Raw genomic sequence first — 14,308 nt, forward strand, 5'->3', positions numbered from 1 at the left:
AAAGCTAACAGGCAGGGCCGACATCAGGCCTGGCCCATCACAGAAATTTTATGTACTAAATAAAATTTTATGCAATCGGTTTTTTTTCAAATTGGGTCGGGTTTGGGCCACACTATCAGGCTGAACTTGATACTAAAATTTTTGGGCCCGGTCCTCACCTACACTGCTCCAGGCTGGGCTCAGGCCAGGGCCCGGCCCGTTGACAGCTCTACTTTTTAGTCTCACAGCAACGCTTCGGCAAATAAACGAAACAGGATGTCAATGAATTCTACGAGCTAATGTGTTCATAAAAAAACAATAGAAAAATTGTTTTATGCTGCGGGAACCGCATTTCTACATTTATGGTCATCGAAGTATAGAACATACACCTTAAAAATAGATGGAAATAGGTGATTCATGAAATAGATGGAAATAGGTGATTCACGAAACTAACTGTCAAATTGTTTTCTTAATAGAATTATTATTTTTAATTTTAAAAAATATACTTATTTATTTCATATTCATAATCTCCATATTAGAGATTACATGTCATTCAAAATTAGGTAAAAATATCCACCTCAAAAAAAGATTTTTAAGAGGTGACTCATTTCTACATAAACCGTGTCCAAAACAATATAAATGATATGATTTCCATTTCCAACTTTGTAGAAACACATGGAATGGAAGAAGCCAAAACAGGGGAAACCTACAATAACAGGAAAAGTGAGGCACGTGTTCCTACTTTTCTCCATTTTTTACTGTTCCCAAATAAGTAAAAACTACACTTATCAGGGAAAGTCATGCACTTTCATCGCTTTACACAGTTATCAAATGCCCCCAAATGAAATGAGCCACACCGCATAAATAACCAAATGAAAATCCCACCTCATATTTACACCTATTTGCCGCCTTCTACAAAGATGCACAACAGTGTCATGTGTTTTAATTTTCTAAGCTGACTGGGAGCAGTTTCTATGCATTAGCACATCTCAACCATTCATTCACTGATTCATTTTCTCTTTCGAAACTGCTTATCTATCATACCTGTTTCTCTTCTCTTCCCTCATGAAAACAAACTTCACATTGCATCCAATCTATCTGTCTAGTCTAAAATATCCATTGTTCATATTTATTTTCTTCCTCTTTGGAATTCTTTCCAGCCTCAAAGACGAAATTCACATTTCATCTATTTTCTCTCGTCAAAACTAGTTATTCATTTAGGTTTCTCTTCTTCCTCTTCGGAAAAAGCACTTCAGCTTCAAGCTCAACTTCACGCTGCATCTGCTCCCAAAGCTCGCCGAATTGAAATCTGAAACCTTCCTGAAACCAGCACACAATCTCCTCATGAAGTGCCAATGGATTCTCTCTCCAAGTTTCCTTGAGAGCAGCACGGCTATCAACAACTCTAGACCCACTTACCAATCTATTTAGCAGCTCCCCAACCCTTCTCTGCCCTTGAGCCTCAGGCTTTAGCAAGCTCTCTGGATTAGCAGCAAGAAATTTCTGCACATCTTTCAGGCATGGGAGTACCTTTCCCCCAAGTAAAGAACAAGCAAACACGGAGACCCGGAGCCTCTTACTTTTCACAGGCAAATTATGTAAAGGAAGTTCCCACAAATATGGTCCAAAACTTGAGTTAACCCAACAAAGAATTTGATCACTGAAAGGCTCATAAAAGGGTTTTGGGTCCGAAAGTGGTGCAGAGAAAGTACACAGAGAGCTCGCATAAGCAATGAGCCAAGCAGGTCTCACGCTGGTTATACCATGCATAAAAGGTCTCGAGGTTTGAAGCAGTTCGTTATAGACCACAAATTCTGGTGCTGAAGGGGCAGCAGAAGAAGAGCGATGAAGAAAAACAGTTTCTTTCACTACACAAGATTGGTACCTTACAGATTTAGATCTTTTGGCTCCTTCGGGGATTTCTTCAAATTGTCTAATGCGTCGGGCTACTCTATCTGCCCAGCCTGCACAAATAGCTTGCCCCAAGATCCCTTCTTCATTCAATAACAATTGCGTATTCATGGAATTCCTCCATGCAATCTCCACATCCTCGAAGTTTCCACTACTCCAAGAAAACCCACTTTGTTCCTCATCACCACCAATGACTTGACTAAAGATCAGTTGGAGTAGCTGCTTCCTAAGCTTGGACATGTCATCCATGGTTTTCAGGTGCAACCTATTAGTCAAGCAGAACTCCGAGGTCTTTTCTGAAGCCTCAAACAAACATAATGCATTAGCTAGAGTGAGAGCATCACTGCTAGGGTTAGAGAACTTCTTTCTAGATGCCTTGAGCAGTGCCCTCTGCTTCTTCTTCCCCAATTTCGCCTGAGCATTACCTACGTCATCACCCCCCTCTTTAGCTCTATTACCCATGTCATCACCCAATGTTTTTTTCTCTCTATCCCTATCCGTATCATGGTGGTCCACCAGAAAAGGGTTGATTGAGCTCAGAGCTGCTGCAGCTGCAACAGTGAATGCTAGAACTAGGTTTGCTCTAGCATAGCCTGGTTTTTTGTTCATAATTTGAATAGCTGTTAAAATCATACGGGAATGGCGAGGGCTTATTGGATAGCGAGCCATGGCCTTCCCAAGAGGTGTAAGTCTTCCCTTGCTATCCAGTGCATCAAGGACTTTCAAGCATTGTTCAGCTTCTGCTAGAGCCGCACTCTCTGGTGGTGTGGGAAAAGGGAAATTTGCAACCTAAAAGCAAAGAAAGGACACGAGTTAATTCATAGGCTATGTTACCAAAAATTAATCTATGGGACTTTCCAAAAAGAAATAGTGGAGCTCCACAACCCCCCTGCAATCACCAAATTTGTGACTAGGGCACCTTTGGAAAGACGTCACTGGACCTCTCTCTCTGTGCTACTTGTCCTTTCTCAAGACTCGAAACTCTCATGGAGAGATAAATGACCAATCTCTCTCTATCTCTCTCACTCTCCCCCCCCCTTCTTCCCAACAACCGAAAAAAAAAAAGGACAAAAAACTCCTCTCAAACTTCTCTCTCAATCTAAAAAGATAAATGTGCTTGAATACTTGAAATTACTTACTCTCTTCTCCCTCTTATCAATATAAACCTTGCCCCCCCCCCCTTCTCTCTCTATACATACATACATACATATATACATACATACATGATGCATGAATGAATTCATATATACATGTGTATATATAGTGTTCACAACAAAGAAGTAAAACTCGTTTAATAAAACTCATAAACGAGGTGATCTCAACTCACCTTATCAATGCCCATGGACTTCATGACAAGGAAGACACCATCCACAGGAGTCTTGCTTATCTCAGGAGTCGAGAAGTCCGGAAAAATATTGTTAAAAACTGCAGATGAGTACAAACGATAGCAATGCCCAGGCCCTGTACGCCCAGCCCTTCCAGCTCGCTGAGAAGCCGACGCCTTACTTATCCACTGAATTTCAAATTTTGCCACTCCACTGCTACCCTCATAGTTCTTCACTTTCTCTCTCCCACTATCCACAACATATTTGATACCTGGAATTGTTAATGAGGTTTCAGCCACATTGGTAGCAACAACTACCAGTCTCTCACCTTCAGGCACTGACCCAAAAACTCGCAACTGCTCAGGTGCAGGTAGCATGGCATAGAGGGGAAGGACATACAATGGGCTTGCAACTTTATTGGGGTTTTCAGTGCTTCCTTCCTTTTTGATGGTAGGGCTTTCATTGTTTCCATTAGAAACATGATGTATGTTTTCTTCATTAGGAGAATGTGTGTCTTCCTTCGGAACTGCACTCGAGGAATTTCCTGCCAAATTCTCAAAGGCAGCTTTTAGTGAAGACAAGCTTCCTGGCTCTTTTAAAATATCTAGAACCTTACCACTCTCCATAGTTATAATCTCATCGTCACTCTCAAACTCTTCACTCTCCACCTCAGAAGACTCTGAATCAGACAAAGGAATATCAACATCTTCCTCATGAGAATTAAAAAAATGGGACTCTTCAATTCCTTGCTTACATGTATTTTCAGAAGCTTCACAGATGCTTTTCATATCAGGGTCTTGTTCTGAGAAACCCAAATTTTTATCCACTGCTTTTCCATTGGAAATTCGTTTTCTCAGTAGCCCTGAAGCTTTACGTAACTTCCTGCATAAATGTTCAACTTCTCGCAGGCCAGTAAGAAACACCAGGATACCACCAGGAGGCAGCTTCTTGTGGATTGACATAACCTTTTTGTAAGCTTGGCCAAGGTAATCCACCATTTCTGTTTTCCTAGAGAAATGGATGGAAACAGGGAATTGTCTTGTGGGGATTTCGATAAGGGGTGGAGGTGCATGAAACAACCTGCTATTCGAAACAAAGTCCTCTATTCTCAATGTGGCACTCATTAGCACAAGCTTTAAAGGACCGAACATATTTTCAGGTTTCAACTTTGAACCTGATCGCAACTTTACCTGTTGCTCTTCATATAATTTCTGCAGAAGCAAATATTTTTATTGGTTATTTCGATTGAATGGTGTGAAGGGAAAAAATAACATTTTATCATGCATTTGAAATCATAATTAGTTTAGACTGTCAGAAGGTAAACACAGATATTTTTGTCCTTCTTTAAAATCAGAAAGGGTCACTCTGTTAAAGCATAAACGGGAACAGCCTACACACAAACAGAAGCACAAAAAATTAGAGACATTTAACCAAGAAATTAAAAAAATCTAACCCTAAAACAACACAATCTCCACAAGCCTGGTATGGAACTAAGCTAGTTTACACCTTCTAGAAAAAGAAACTAATCATGCCCAGGATCTAAATAAGAATCATATCGAATAAGGTTTCCAATTGCAAATATCAGAGCTGGTAAAAAAGTTTAGCGAAAAGTAACAACAAATGGATTTATTACAATGATTAAATACCATGATAAGTTCAAAAATGTTATACATACCTGGCGCAATCCTATGATCCTGGAGAGCATTCCAATTAGTATATCCGTATTTAAGCTCCTTTCATGAGCCTCATCAAGTATGATTACCGAGTAACGCTTCAATAGAAAATCACTCTGCAATGTTACCAACATAGTAAGCAAAGTCGGATAAAAAACTATTGTTTGACTCCCATGATTTGAGATACCCGCAAAAAGAAACAAATCGTTCAATGTAAAGGGAAAAATTGACATGTCTTTCACACATTGGACTCAAAGGGACATTTCAAGTAGATACCTGCACTTCTTTTAGCAGAATCCCATCAGTCATAAACTTGATGGAGCTACAGTCACCCATCCTCCTGTCATGCCTAACTTGAAAACCAACCTCTCTACCCAAACGTACACCTAATTCATATGACACTCGTTTAGCTGTTGCAAGAACAGCCACACGACGAGGCTGAGTAACACCAATCATTCCTTTCTTTGTAATGCAATTACTCGAACCAAAACCAGCTTCATAAAGGAACTGTAAGAAATTCCAGCACATTGAGAAACATAGAAAAGTAAGGATCATTCAGAAACAAAAGGAAAATAAATCCTCAAAAGACACATGGCACATACAAACCTGAGGAACTTGGGTGGTTTTTCCACATCCTGTTTCTCCACATACAATAACAGTAGAATGTTCATTTATTGCTTCCATTATCTCCTGCTCCATCATAACTACAGGGAGATCTATCCTCTTAGTTTCAACCTCTGCAGGCCTTAATACATGCACCACACTCGTACCACTGAAAGAGTCATCTTCATTACAAGCCAATGGAGCACCACTATTTGAGGAATGTCGTGCAGATTCATCAGCCCCCTGACTCTGATTCTGAGCAGTTTCACAAGATTTATTAGTGGAATAATATGAAGCATTCCAACTTGCACAAAAAAAAATAAGTATTCCAGTTTACCATAGGAAATAAGTGATAAATAAATAAATTTTGGGTTTGGGCTTGATACTTTAGGGTGTTGACAACTGCAACATTAAATTGCAAGCCAGAATCCTACTGCTAACCTGCCCAAAAATATGGTAAAAAAGAACATGATAGGTTATTTTGATTCTACTCATAAGTGCATGCCGCAAGGTATTCTAACTGTACTGTCCTTTTTTATTGCAAAACATCAAAAATATTTTTTACAGCCTTTGTTTGCAAGGTAACTTGTAACGTTATGAAAATATCATTATTATTTTTTTGAGAAATCAAAATGTGAAAATTTTTTAATAGGCAAAATATGAAAAATCACACGATAACATATTGTAAAAACAAATACATAGTGGTCAATGTGTTGAATATAAACACGAAAGCATATTAGATAAGGCCAAGGCACCTGCGAAGTGGGGTCTTTGCCTTCATCATCAAGCCCACAAGGAACCACTGGATGATCTTTAATATCAACCTGCATATTTGTTACAACTTCCCTCTGTGTATTGGGGTCTTTGCTTGCAAGCCTACAAGGATTATCTGGAGGATTTCTAAGATCAACCTGCATGTTTTTTTCCAAACCCACTTGTGAAATGCGGTCTTTGCATAGACCATCATGCTCCCTAGGAATAGCTGGAGGATCTCCAAAACTAACCAGCATATTTTTTTCTGAGCCATTGGATGAGAAAACAGATATTGAAACCACAGGTTTATTCTTGGTTTCTATATACCGTGGAGGTTCAACTGCTCTCTTCAAACAGAATTCGCTAGTTTCAGCTTTCATTGTGAAATCTTCTTCTTGACAAGATGCATCTACTCTAGTTCTTTTCTTGAGAAGTGGGACATCATCCGGAACTGGTAATCCCACCCTAGAATATTGCAATGCTCTTCTAAGTTTTTCTTTCATTGTTTCAACCTGAAATTTATTGGAGAGAGAGAGAACGACAGATGAATACCATTAAAAGTAAATCTCTGTAACAATATTTTGATATATATTTTTGAATAAATGGTTTTTTATCTATTAAAACATTTACATTAAAATTTTAAAATGCATATTAAAAAACATTCAACATGTAGAACCTGTGCAATGTTCCCAGAGGGCCTCAGCAGTGCCTGTACTTCTTCTCCAATCTGGCATTTTCTAAAAGGAATGAAATTCAACCATCAAACCAAGCTTAAACAAATTTGTATGCAATGAGTTCTGAAAAAGTAAGCAAAGTTATAGCTCTAATTTGGTCAAAAGTACTTGGCCAAAAGATCATAACCAAATTGTTATATGTGAACACATGCATATATCAGCCATTGCAACTTTAATTTCAGCTAAAGTTGGACGAAATTTGGATATCATTTCAGAAGATTTTGGCTCAAATTGGTCCAGAATCAGGCTAAAAGCCCAAATTTGTAGCACAGCTTAATTCACAACTATGAAGAAAGAGACATATATATATATATATATATATATATATATATATATATATATATATATATATATATATATAGAGAGAGAGAGAGAGAGAGAGTCCTAAAACAACAATAAGTTCAACCATCAGACAGATAAGGGAGCTCACTGTATTGTCTTGAGACTTTCACATAATCGAGCCCTCTTCTCTTTCTCCTCCTGTATGAAAACCAAAGGCTTGATTCAACAACTAAACCAGGAAACAATTAAATAAAAAATACTCATTCCAAAGCAAACATAATCTATTAGAAAATATTCAGTGCAACCATTTGCAGTGGTCCTCTGTAATGAAGTACTAATTTGCAAAAAATCCAAACAAAAATCTAAAACGCATAGAACATAAGTGAAAGCATGAATTACCCAAATAATAACAGGTAGCATGTACCTGCAATTTCATTAGCTTCCTTTTCTGACTCTTGCTTAATGGTGGGGTGCTCTTTGCCATGCTCTTATCCAGCTTCAGACCCAAAAAATAGTGAAGTAGTATCAAGCTCAGTTTCAATAGGTTAATTTCAAATTCATGAAAACAAATGTACAAATTAGTGAGAATTATCAAGCCATTTCAGCTACCTCGTCACATTTCTTCGCTTTCTTCTTCTTCTTTTTTGGAAGAATAGAAGCATTGCAGTTGTCCCCATTTTCCAAACTACAGCAAAAACATTAGAATATAGCCATTAACCCTAATTCATGAAGCTTATGAATCAAGCAAGCAACATTTATTTTCTCTTTAATAATCAAATTGAGCTCCAATGAAGATCCACTTAGTAGTACAATCCATAAAAATTCAAAGCAACAGTTTTTTCATAGAATTACCTGAAATGCAATTGAAGATCGCTTTCTGGGTCAAATATGTCTGGATTTTCAGCCATTCTTTGCCTTTTTCTCCAATTAAAACATCTTCTTTAGAATCCACTATATTGATGAAGCTTGACCTTTCTGGTAGCACAAGAATATAATTATAAACCCTAAATCCCCAAACCCTCAGTAACTACGATCCTAAAGCTTCAAACCCTAACTTACGACCTCTGGTACTTAAAATCTAGAAAAAAAAAAAAAACAAATTTCAAAAGTTCGATGAACCAATTCCTAAGAGTGTGATATTGCAACAATTTGGGGCTTCAGTAATCTGAACGGGATAACTGTGGTGCCGATAATTTCACTTGTTTGGCAATGGGAACGCTGGAAACAACCTCACTTACCCGTTTATTCTATATTTAATTGATTTGATGTGCAAAATGCATATCTTGAATGAAATTTTCTTGCAAGAAAGCATCTAATGCATTTTTTTTATAATATGTACGGTCACGATTGAAATTTGTTCTGATATCTATGTAACTTAAAAGTGGAAGACACCCAATAACAATTGAAATTGCAATCACACCAAAAAATTTGAATTTCTTTTAATCCCTCCAATAAATTCCTAGACAAGTTTTCGAGATAAAAAATCTCGATCACTCAGCAAACCCAAGGAAAAGCACAAATAAAAGGTACCATCAACACTAAACAAAAATTTTTGAAGAGAGCATAATGAGAAGACGCAAGTAATGATAGAAGGAAAGCAGGGTATACAATAACTGAATCATCTATTTGTAACAACAAATCTAATTTTATTTTTAAAGAAAACGATGTCAAAGAGAACCATTTGGTAGATTTCAATTACACTTTCCAAATCTCATGCACAGTAGAAATATGGGTTTCATATGGTGAGACAGCGAAAGAATCCCATCTGGTAAAATATCCAGAAGACCAAGGGAGCCATTGGGGGCTATTTTGATCAGTCTGAGATCAAATTTTAGCAACTTCTTGAGGACGGACAAACCATTCTATATGAATCATTGAATAAGCAGCAAGCAGAGGAAATAGATTGTGAGCACACAATGGGTTTTGGAACCGTGTCTCTCTCTTACTGCCCATCATAGTTGCTCTTCAATATTTAATGAGAATACCACCACTCTTTATCTCTCTTTTAGACATCTCATATATGTATCTATCTTTCTCTTGGAGGCGTGAAAGAAGAAGTTAAAAAAAAAAAACTCACTCATTCATAGCTTCAATCTCTTCAAACTCTGTGATAATGGCGACGGAGCGAGTGCTGCTGTGGGCGTCTTTCTCCACCTAGGGTTTTCACGGTTTCTCTCTTGTTCAAGAGGGGCTGCTGTAGTTTTAGACAGCAGTGAAGCACGGGTTTTATCCGGTCAAATGAACAGTATGGGCCTTACCGCCATACCCTAGTAACGGCTCATTTGGATGACAGACAAAATCTGAATCAGTAGGTTTTGGAATAATATAAGGGTGTGTGGCCCTAAACAATCAAAGTATAGGATCCTTCAAATAATGTCGAAAGAAATAGGTTTAGTAATGAAAATATTTATGATGCCATGAAATTTTAATTTTATCTCTAATTAGACAGTGTGATGCTTGAAAAATAATGTAGATGAAGGAGATCTATGAACGTCTTGAAAAGTGGTGGTCCAAAAAATGTGATACAAGATGCACTATTATCAAAACATGAAATTTATTTTTTCTCATCTCCATACATTTTGAGGACGAGATGATCAATTTGAACACAAGTGGACAACAAAATAACCTATTGTGTGAATTTTTTGGTAAGCTTTAATGTGATCGTTTAGGGCCCCACCTTTATAAGAAAAATTTCCATAACATGAAGGACACATATTTATGAGTCCTAGCATTCATATGTAGATATGCGGCCTTTCTCCATTATCCATTTTTTAGATGGTTCTCAGACTTATTTTTGGGTATATAATTTGAAATCATTAATATATAAAAATAATTAATTTTAAAAACTATATTGATAATTAGGAAATTATAAAAAAAAATATATACCTTCATTTTTTGATTATAGGAATGAAACTCCAAACTTTCTAAAACCTCATCTACACTTTTTTTTCTTCACTATTTATATTTTTTTAACAAAAAATAACCTTCACAATAGTCATAGAATCATGAATGTATCATGGCATGGGTTGTCTAATGTTTTGAGGCACCACGGCCTTTAAACAGTCGTGATAGTCGTTAAGAGGCATCACGACACTTAAAATATCGTGATGGTCGTTAAGGCATCAAGGAATTTGAAAAAGTTGTGTCACTTAGGAAAGAGTATAACGGTTAAATTAAAATCGTGATAGTCTAATAAACCATCACAATTCTTTAAGTATCAGGATGCTTCAAAACTACATTTGACTTACAACCTGCCATGACCATCACGGTTTTCAATAGATCGTGATGCCTTCACAATTCTAAGACTACCAATGAAAGTTATATTCGTCTACTCACCTAAAAAAAAGGATATAAATGATGCTTTAGAAATTTTGAGATTTATTTTCTATCATCTAAAAATTAAAGTATATTTGTTATAATTTATCTCGAAAATTTTTTTAGTAAAATTTTAGACCATTGATAAAAAGTTTTATGGAGGGACCACTACTTTATATCTCCCCTGACTAATAAAACACTTTTCCATATATAAATATTGGATGGAGAGATCATGTTGTTTGATAATTTGTCGATAGAACTTAAATACTATGAATCTTTTGTTTGGGGCATCTGTTTGTAAAATTTGGATCTGACAAGCTCAGGTTGAAACGAAGTAACAATTTATTAAAAATTTTATTAATCAAATAATGATATTTGCTTAAAAAAGACAACATTTTTATGGACATTTATCAAAATACCCATAAGAGATGAGCTACTCAACATTTTGACATTTGTAACTAATCCAACTCAAGACCATGTGTTTTTTTATTGATATTTTGAAATTAAATCAAAATATATAGTTAAAATGCTACGGTGACTTTTAGTCTAACGAAACGTGTAGCCCCCGGTAGAGAATAATAGATTGGAATAAGACTTGGATGATGATAATGGTGACGATATACGTAAAATGCTAAATTGTTTATCTCTTATTTAATAAATATCCCGTTTCTTTAAAATTTTCCATTTGTAATATGAATACAAAATGGACGATCAAAACCATAGATTTCCAAATCATCTATTAATGTATTATGAGACTATTTACTTTTGATACAAGGAGGTCACAGTTATTATTAAACATTGGATTAAAAATGTGATAAATTAAAATGTGTCACAAGACTCACAACATTCGTAAAAATTGTATTTTAAACTTTGAGCCCAATCAATGACACAAAGCTACCACCCAATTCCACTTTTAACGTTCCATATTGAAAGTTAATCTCCTTGTCCCAAAAGTAAAAGGTTTTATTGTATACCTTTATTTTATTAATTGTTAAGCTTTTTCTCCCTCCCTCTTTTATGAAAAGATGTTAAATAAATGGGGATTATGGACCATGAGACCACTTATTTTTATACAAAGAGGTAATAATCACTTTATTTTTATACAAAGAGGTCATAATCACTTTTAGCCATTGAATGTGAAACCTATATTTCTATAAATCATTGAATAAGCAGCAAGCAGAGGAAATAGATCGTGAGCACACAAATGGGTTTCGAAACCGTGTCTCTCTCGTACTGCCCATCATAGTTGCTCTTCAATATTTAATAAGAATACCACCTCTCTTTCTCTCTCTCTTAGACATCTCATACATGTATCTATCTCTCTTGGAGGCGTGGAAGAAGAAGTTAAAAAAAAAAAAAACTCACTCATTCATGGCTTTAATCTCTTCAAGCTCTGTGATAATGGCGATGGAGCGAGTGCTGCTGTGGGCGTCTTTCTCTACCTAGGGTTTTCACGGTTTCTCTCTTGTTCAAGAGGGGCTGCTGTAGTTTCAGACAGAAGTGAAGCACGGGTTTTTCCCTGTCAAATGAACAGTATGGGCCTTGCCTCCCTACGCTAGTAACGGCTCTCTCGGATGACAGACAAAATCTGAATCACTAGGTTTTGGAATAGGTTTTGGAATAATATAAGGTGTGTGGCCCTAAACAATCAAATCAGTGTTTAAAAAAACGCCGATCTAGAATTACCATGGACGGTACACAGTGACTCGCCGATTCACTGTATGGAATCGGTAAGTCCCCGTACAGTGAATTGGAGAGTCCTGTACGGATGAACAATTTTTTTTATTTTTTTTATTTTTTTTTTATTTTTTGTAATCCATGATATATTTTTTTGCAATACTTGATCGATTTTTTTGTAATCCATGATCGAATTGTTTTTTTTTTTTTTTGTAATCTATGATCGAATTTTTTGTTTTTTTTTTTTTTGTAACATGATAAAATTTTTTGTAATCCATGATCGAAATGTTTGTTTTTTTTTCTTGTAATCTATGATCGAATTTTTTTTTTTTTTTTTTTGTAAGCCATGATAGAATTTTTTGTAATCCATGATCGAATGTTTTGTAATCCATGATCGAAATGTTTGTTTTTTTTATGTAATCCATAATCGAAATGTTTGTTTTTTTTTTTGTAATCCATGATCGAATTTTTTGTTTTTTGTTTTTTGTATTTTGTTTTTTTTGTAACCCATGATAGAGTTTTTTGTAATCCATGATTGAATTTTTTGTAATCCATGATCGAATTGTTTTTTTCTTTTTTTGTAATCCACGATTGAAGTTTTTGTTTTTTTTTGTAATCCATGATCGAATATTATGTAATCCATGATCGAATTTTATGTAATCCATGATCGAATTTTTTGTAATCCATGATAGAATTTTTTGTAATCCATGATCGAATTTTTTGTAATCCATGATCGAATTTTTTGTAATCCATGATAGAATTTTTTGTAATCCATGATCGAATTTTTTGTAATCCATGATCGAAATGTTTGTTTTTTTTTTTCTTGTAATCCATGATCGAATTTTTTTTTTTTGTTTTTTTGTTTGTAACCCATGATAGAATTTTTTGTAATCCATGATTGAATTTTTTGTAATCCATGATCGAAATTTTTTTTTCTTTTTTTGTAATCCACGATGGAATTTTTTGTTTTTTTATGTTTTTTTTTTTTTTTTGTAATCCATGATCGAATTTTATGTAATCCATGATCGAATTTTTTGTAATCCATGATCGAATTTTTTGTATCCATGATTGAATTTTTTGAAAATTTCTGATTTTTTTTTTTTAATCCATGATCGAATTTTTTTTTGTAATCCATGATAGAATTTTTTGAAAATTTGTGATTTTTTTTTTTTTAATCCATGATCGAATTTTTTTTTGTAATCCATGATAGAATTTTTTGAAAATTTGTGATTTTTTTTTTTTAATCCATGATCGATTTTTTAAAAATTTGTTAATTTTTTTTTTAATCCATATTATTCAAAGAGAAAATGAGAGAGATGATGATTCTGAGGCCACCCTATCCCAACCATATTATTCACATATCGAGTAACCATATTATTCACATATCGAGTCCCAACAGCAACAGTGTAGGGATGAGCACGACGGTGCAGGTGAGCATGAAGGATGGACAAGCTTCGGGGATTTTGGATTGGGAACACAACAAAACACTAACACTCAGGGATTTGGGAATAGTCAGATGCCTGCTAATATCGATGATTCGTTTTTAGATCGAATCAATGAATTGTTAAATGAATTCAATCAATGGCACCATCGTGACCAAGAAGAACAATAACGTCGTCTATCATTTTATTTTTAGATCATATGTTACTAATTGTATGCTTTATTGTAGTCCATATATGTTGATATACTTATTCCAAGATAATTCTATGTTTATCCTTTTGTGTGATGTAAATTAAATGCTGAATGGCGGTTCATGCAGGGAAAGAACATATCAATATTCGCATATTCATTCAAAAACATGAAAATTCTTAATGGAGTACCCTCATTTCTTATTGAATTCTTAAAAAACAATATTTATAATGAATTTTAATAAATTTTTCAGATTTTTTTTAAGCTTTATTCTGGCCGATTCACCCGATTCCCGATCCGGATCGCCGATTCGCCGATCCGGATCGATTTTTTGGGTGCCTGATCTGCGTCATTGATCCGTTTTTTAAACCATTGAATCAAAGTATAGGATCCTTCAAATAATGTCGAAAGAAATAGGTTTAGTAAT

General features: G+C 35.3%; 1 protein-coding gene across 2 annotated transcripts; it reads right to left on the minus strand.

Annotated features, from left to right (window-relative positions):
* Nucleotides 1-603: 603 nt before the first annotated feature.
* FAS4 (RNA helicase family protein) lies at nucleotides 604-9,638 on the minus strand. Of its 2 annotated transcripts, none has more exons than XM_088857342.1 (12): nucleotides 9,338-9,638; nucleotides 8,113-8,235; nucleotides 7,870-7,945; nucleotides 7,685-7,756; nucleotides 7,409-7,458; nucleotides 6,921-6,981; nucleotides 6,247-6,756; nucleotides 5,495-5,746; nucleotides 5,165-5,395; nucleotides 4,891-5,004; nucleotides 3,218-4,426; nucleotides 604-2,679 (listed from the first exon to the last, which is right to left on the minus strand). In XM_088857342.1, the coding sequence occupies exons 2-12, from the start codon at nucleotides 8,166-8,168 to the stop codon at nucleotides 1,189-1,191; spliced, it is 4,122 nt and encodes a 1,373-aa protein (XP_088713468.1). In that variant the 5' UTR covers nucleotides 8,169-8,235; nucleotides 9,338-9,638; the 3' UTR covers nucleotides 604-1,188. The 2 variants fall into 2 exon arrangements, with proteins under 2 accessions (XP_088713468.1, XP_088713476.1); XM_088857350.1 differs by having other exon boundaries at nucleotides 7,660-7,756; nucleotides 9,338-9,618.
* Nucleotides 9,639-14,308: the final 4,670 nt, after the last annotated feature.

Source organism: Amborella trichopoda, chromosome 1 (assembly GCF_054954075.1).
Source record: "Amborella trichopoda isolate Santa Cruz 75 chromosome 1, AtrichopodaSantaCruz75HAP2 v2.0, whole genome shotgun sequence".
NCBI classification, from domain to species: Eukaryota; Viridiplantae; Streptophyta; class Magnoliopsida; order Amborellales; family Amborellaceae; genus Amborella; species Amborella trichopoda.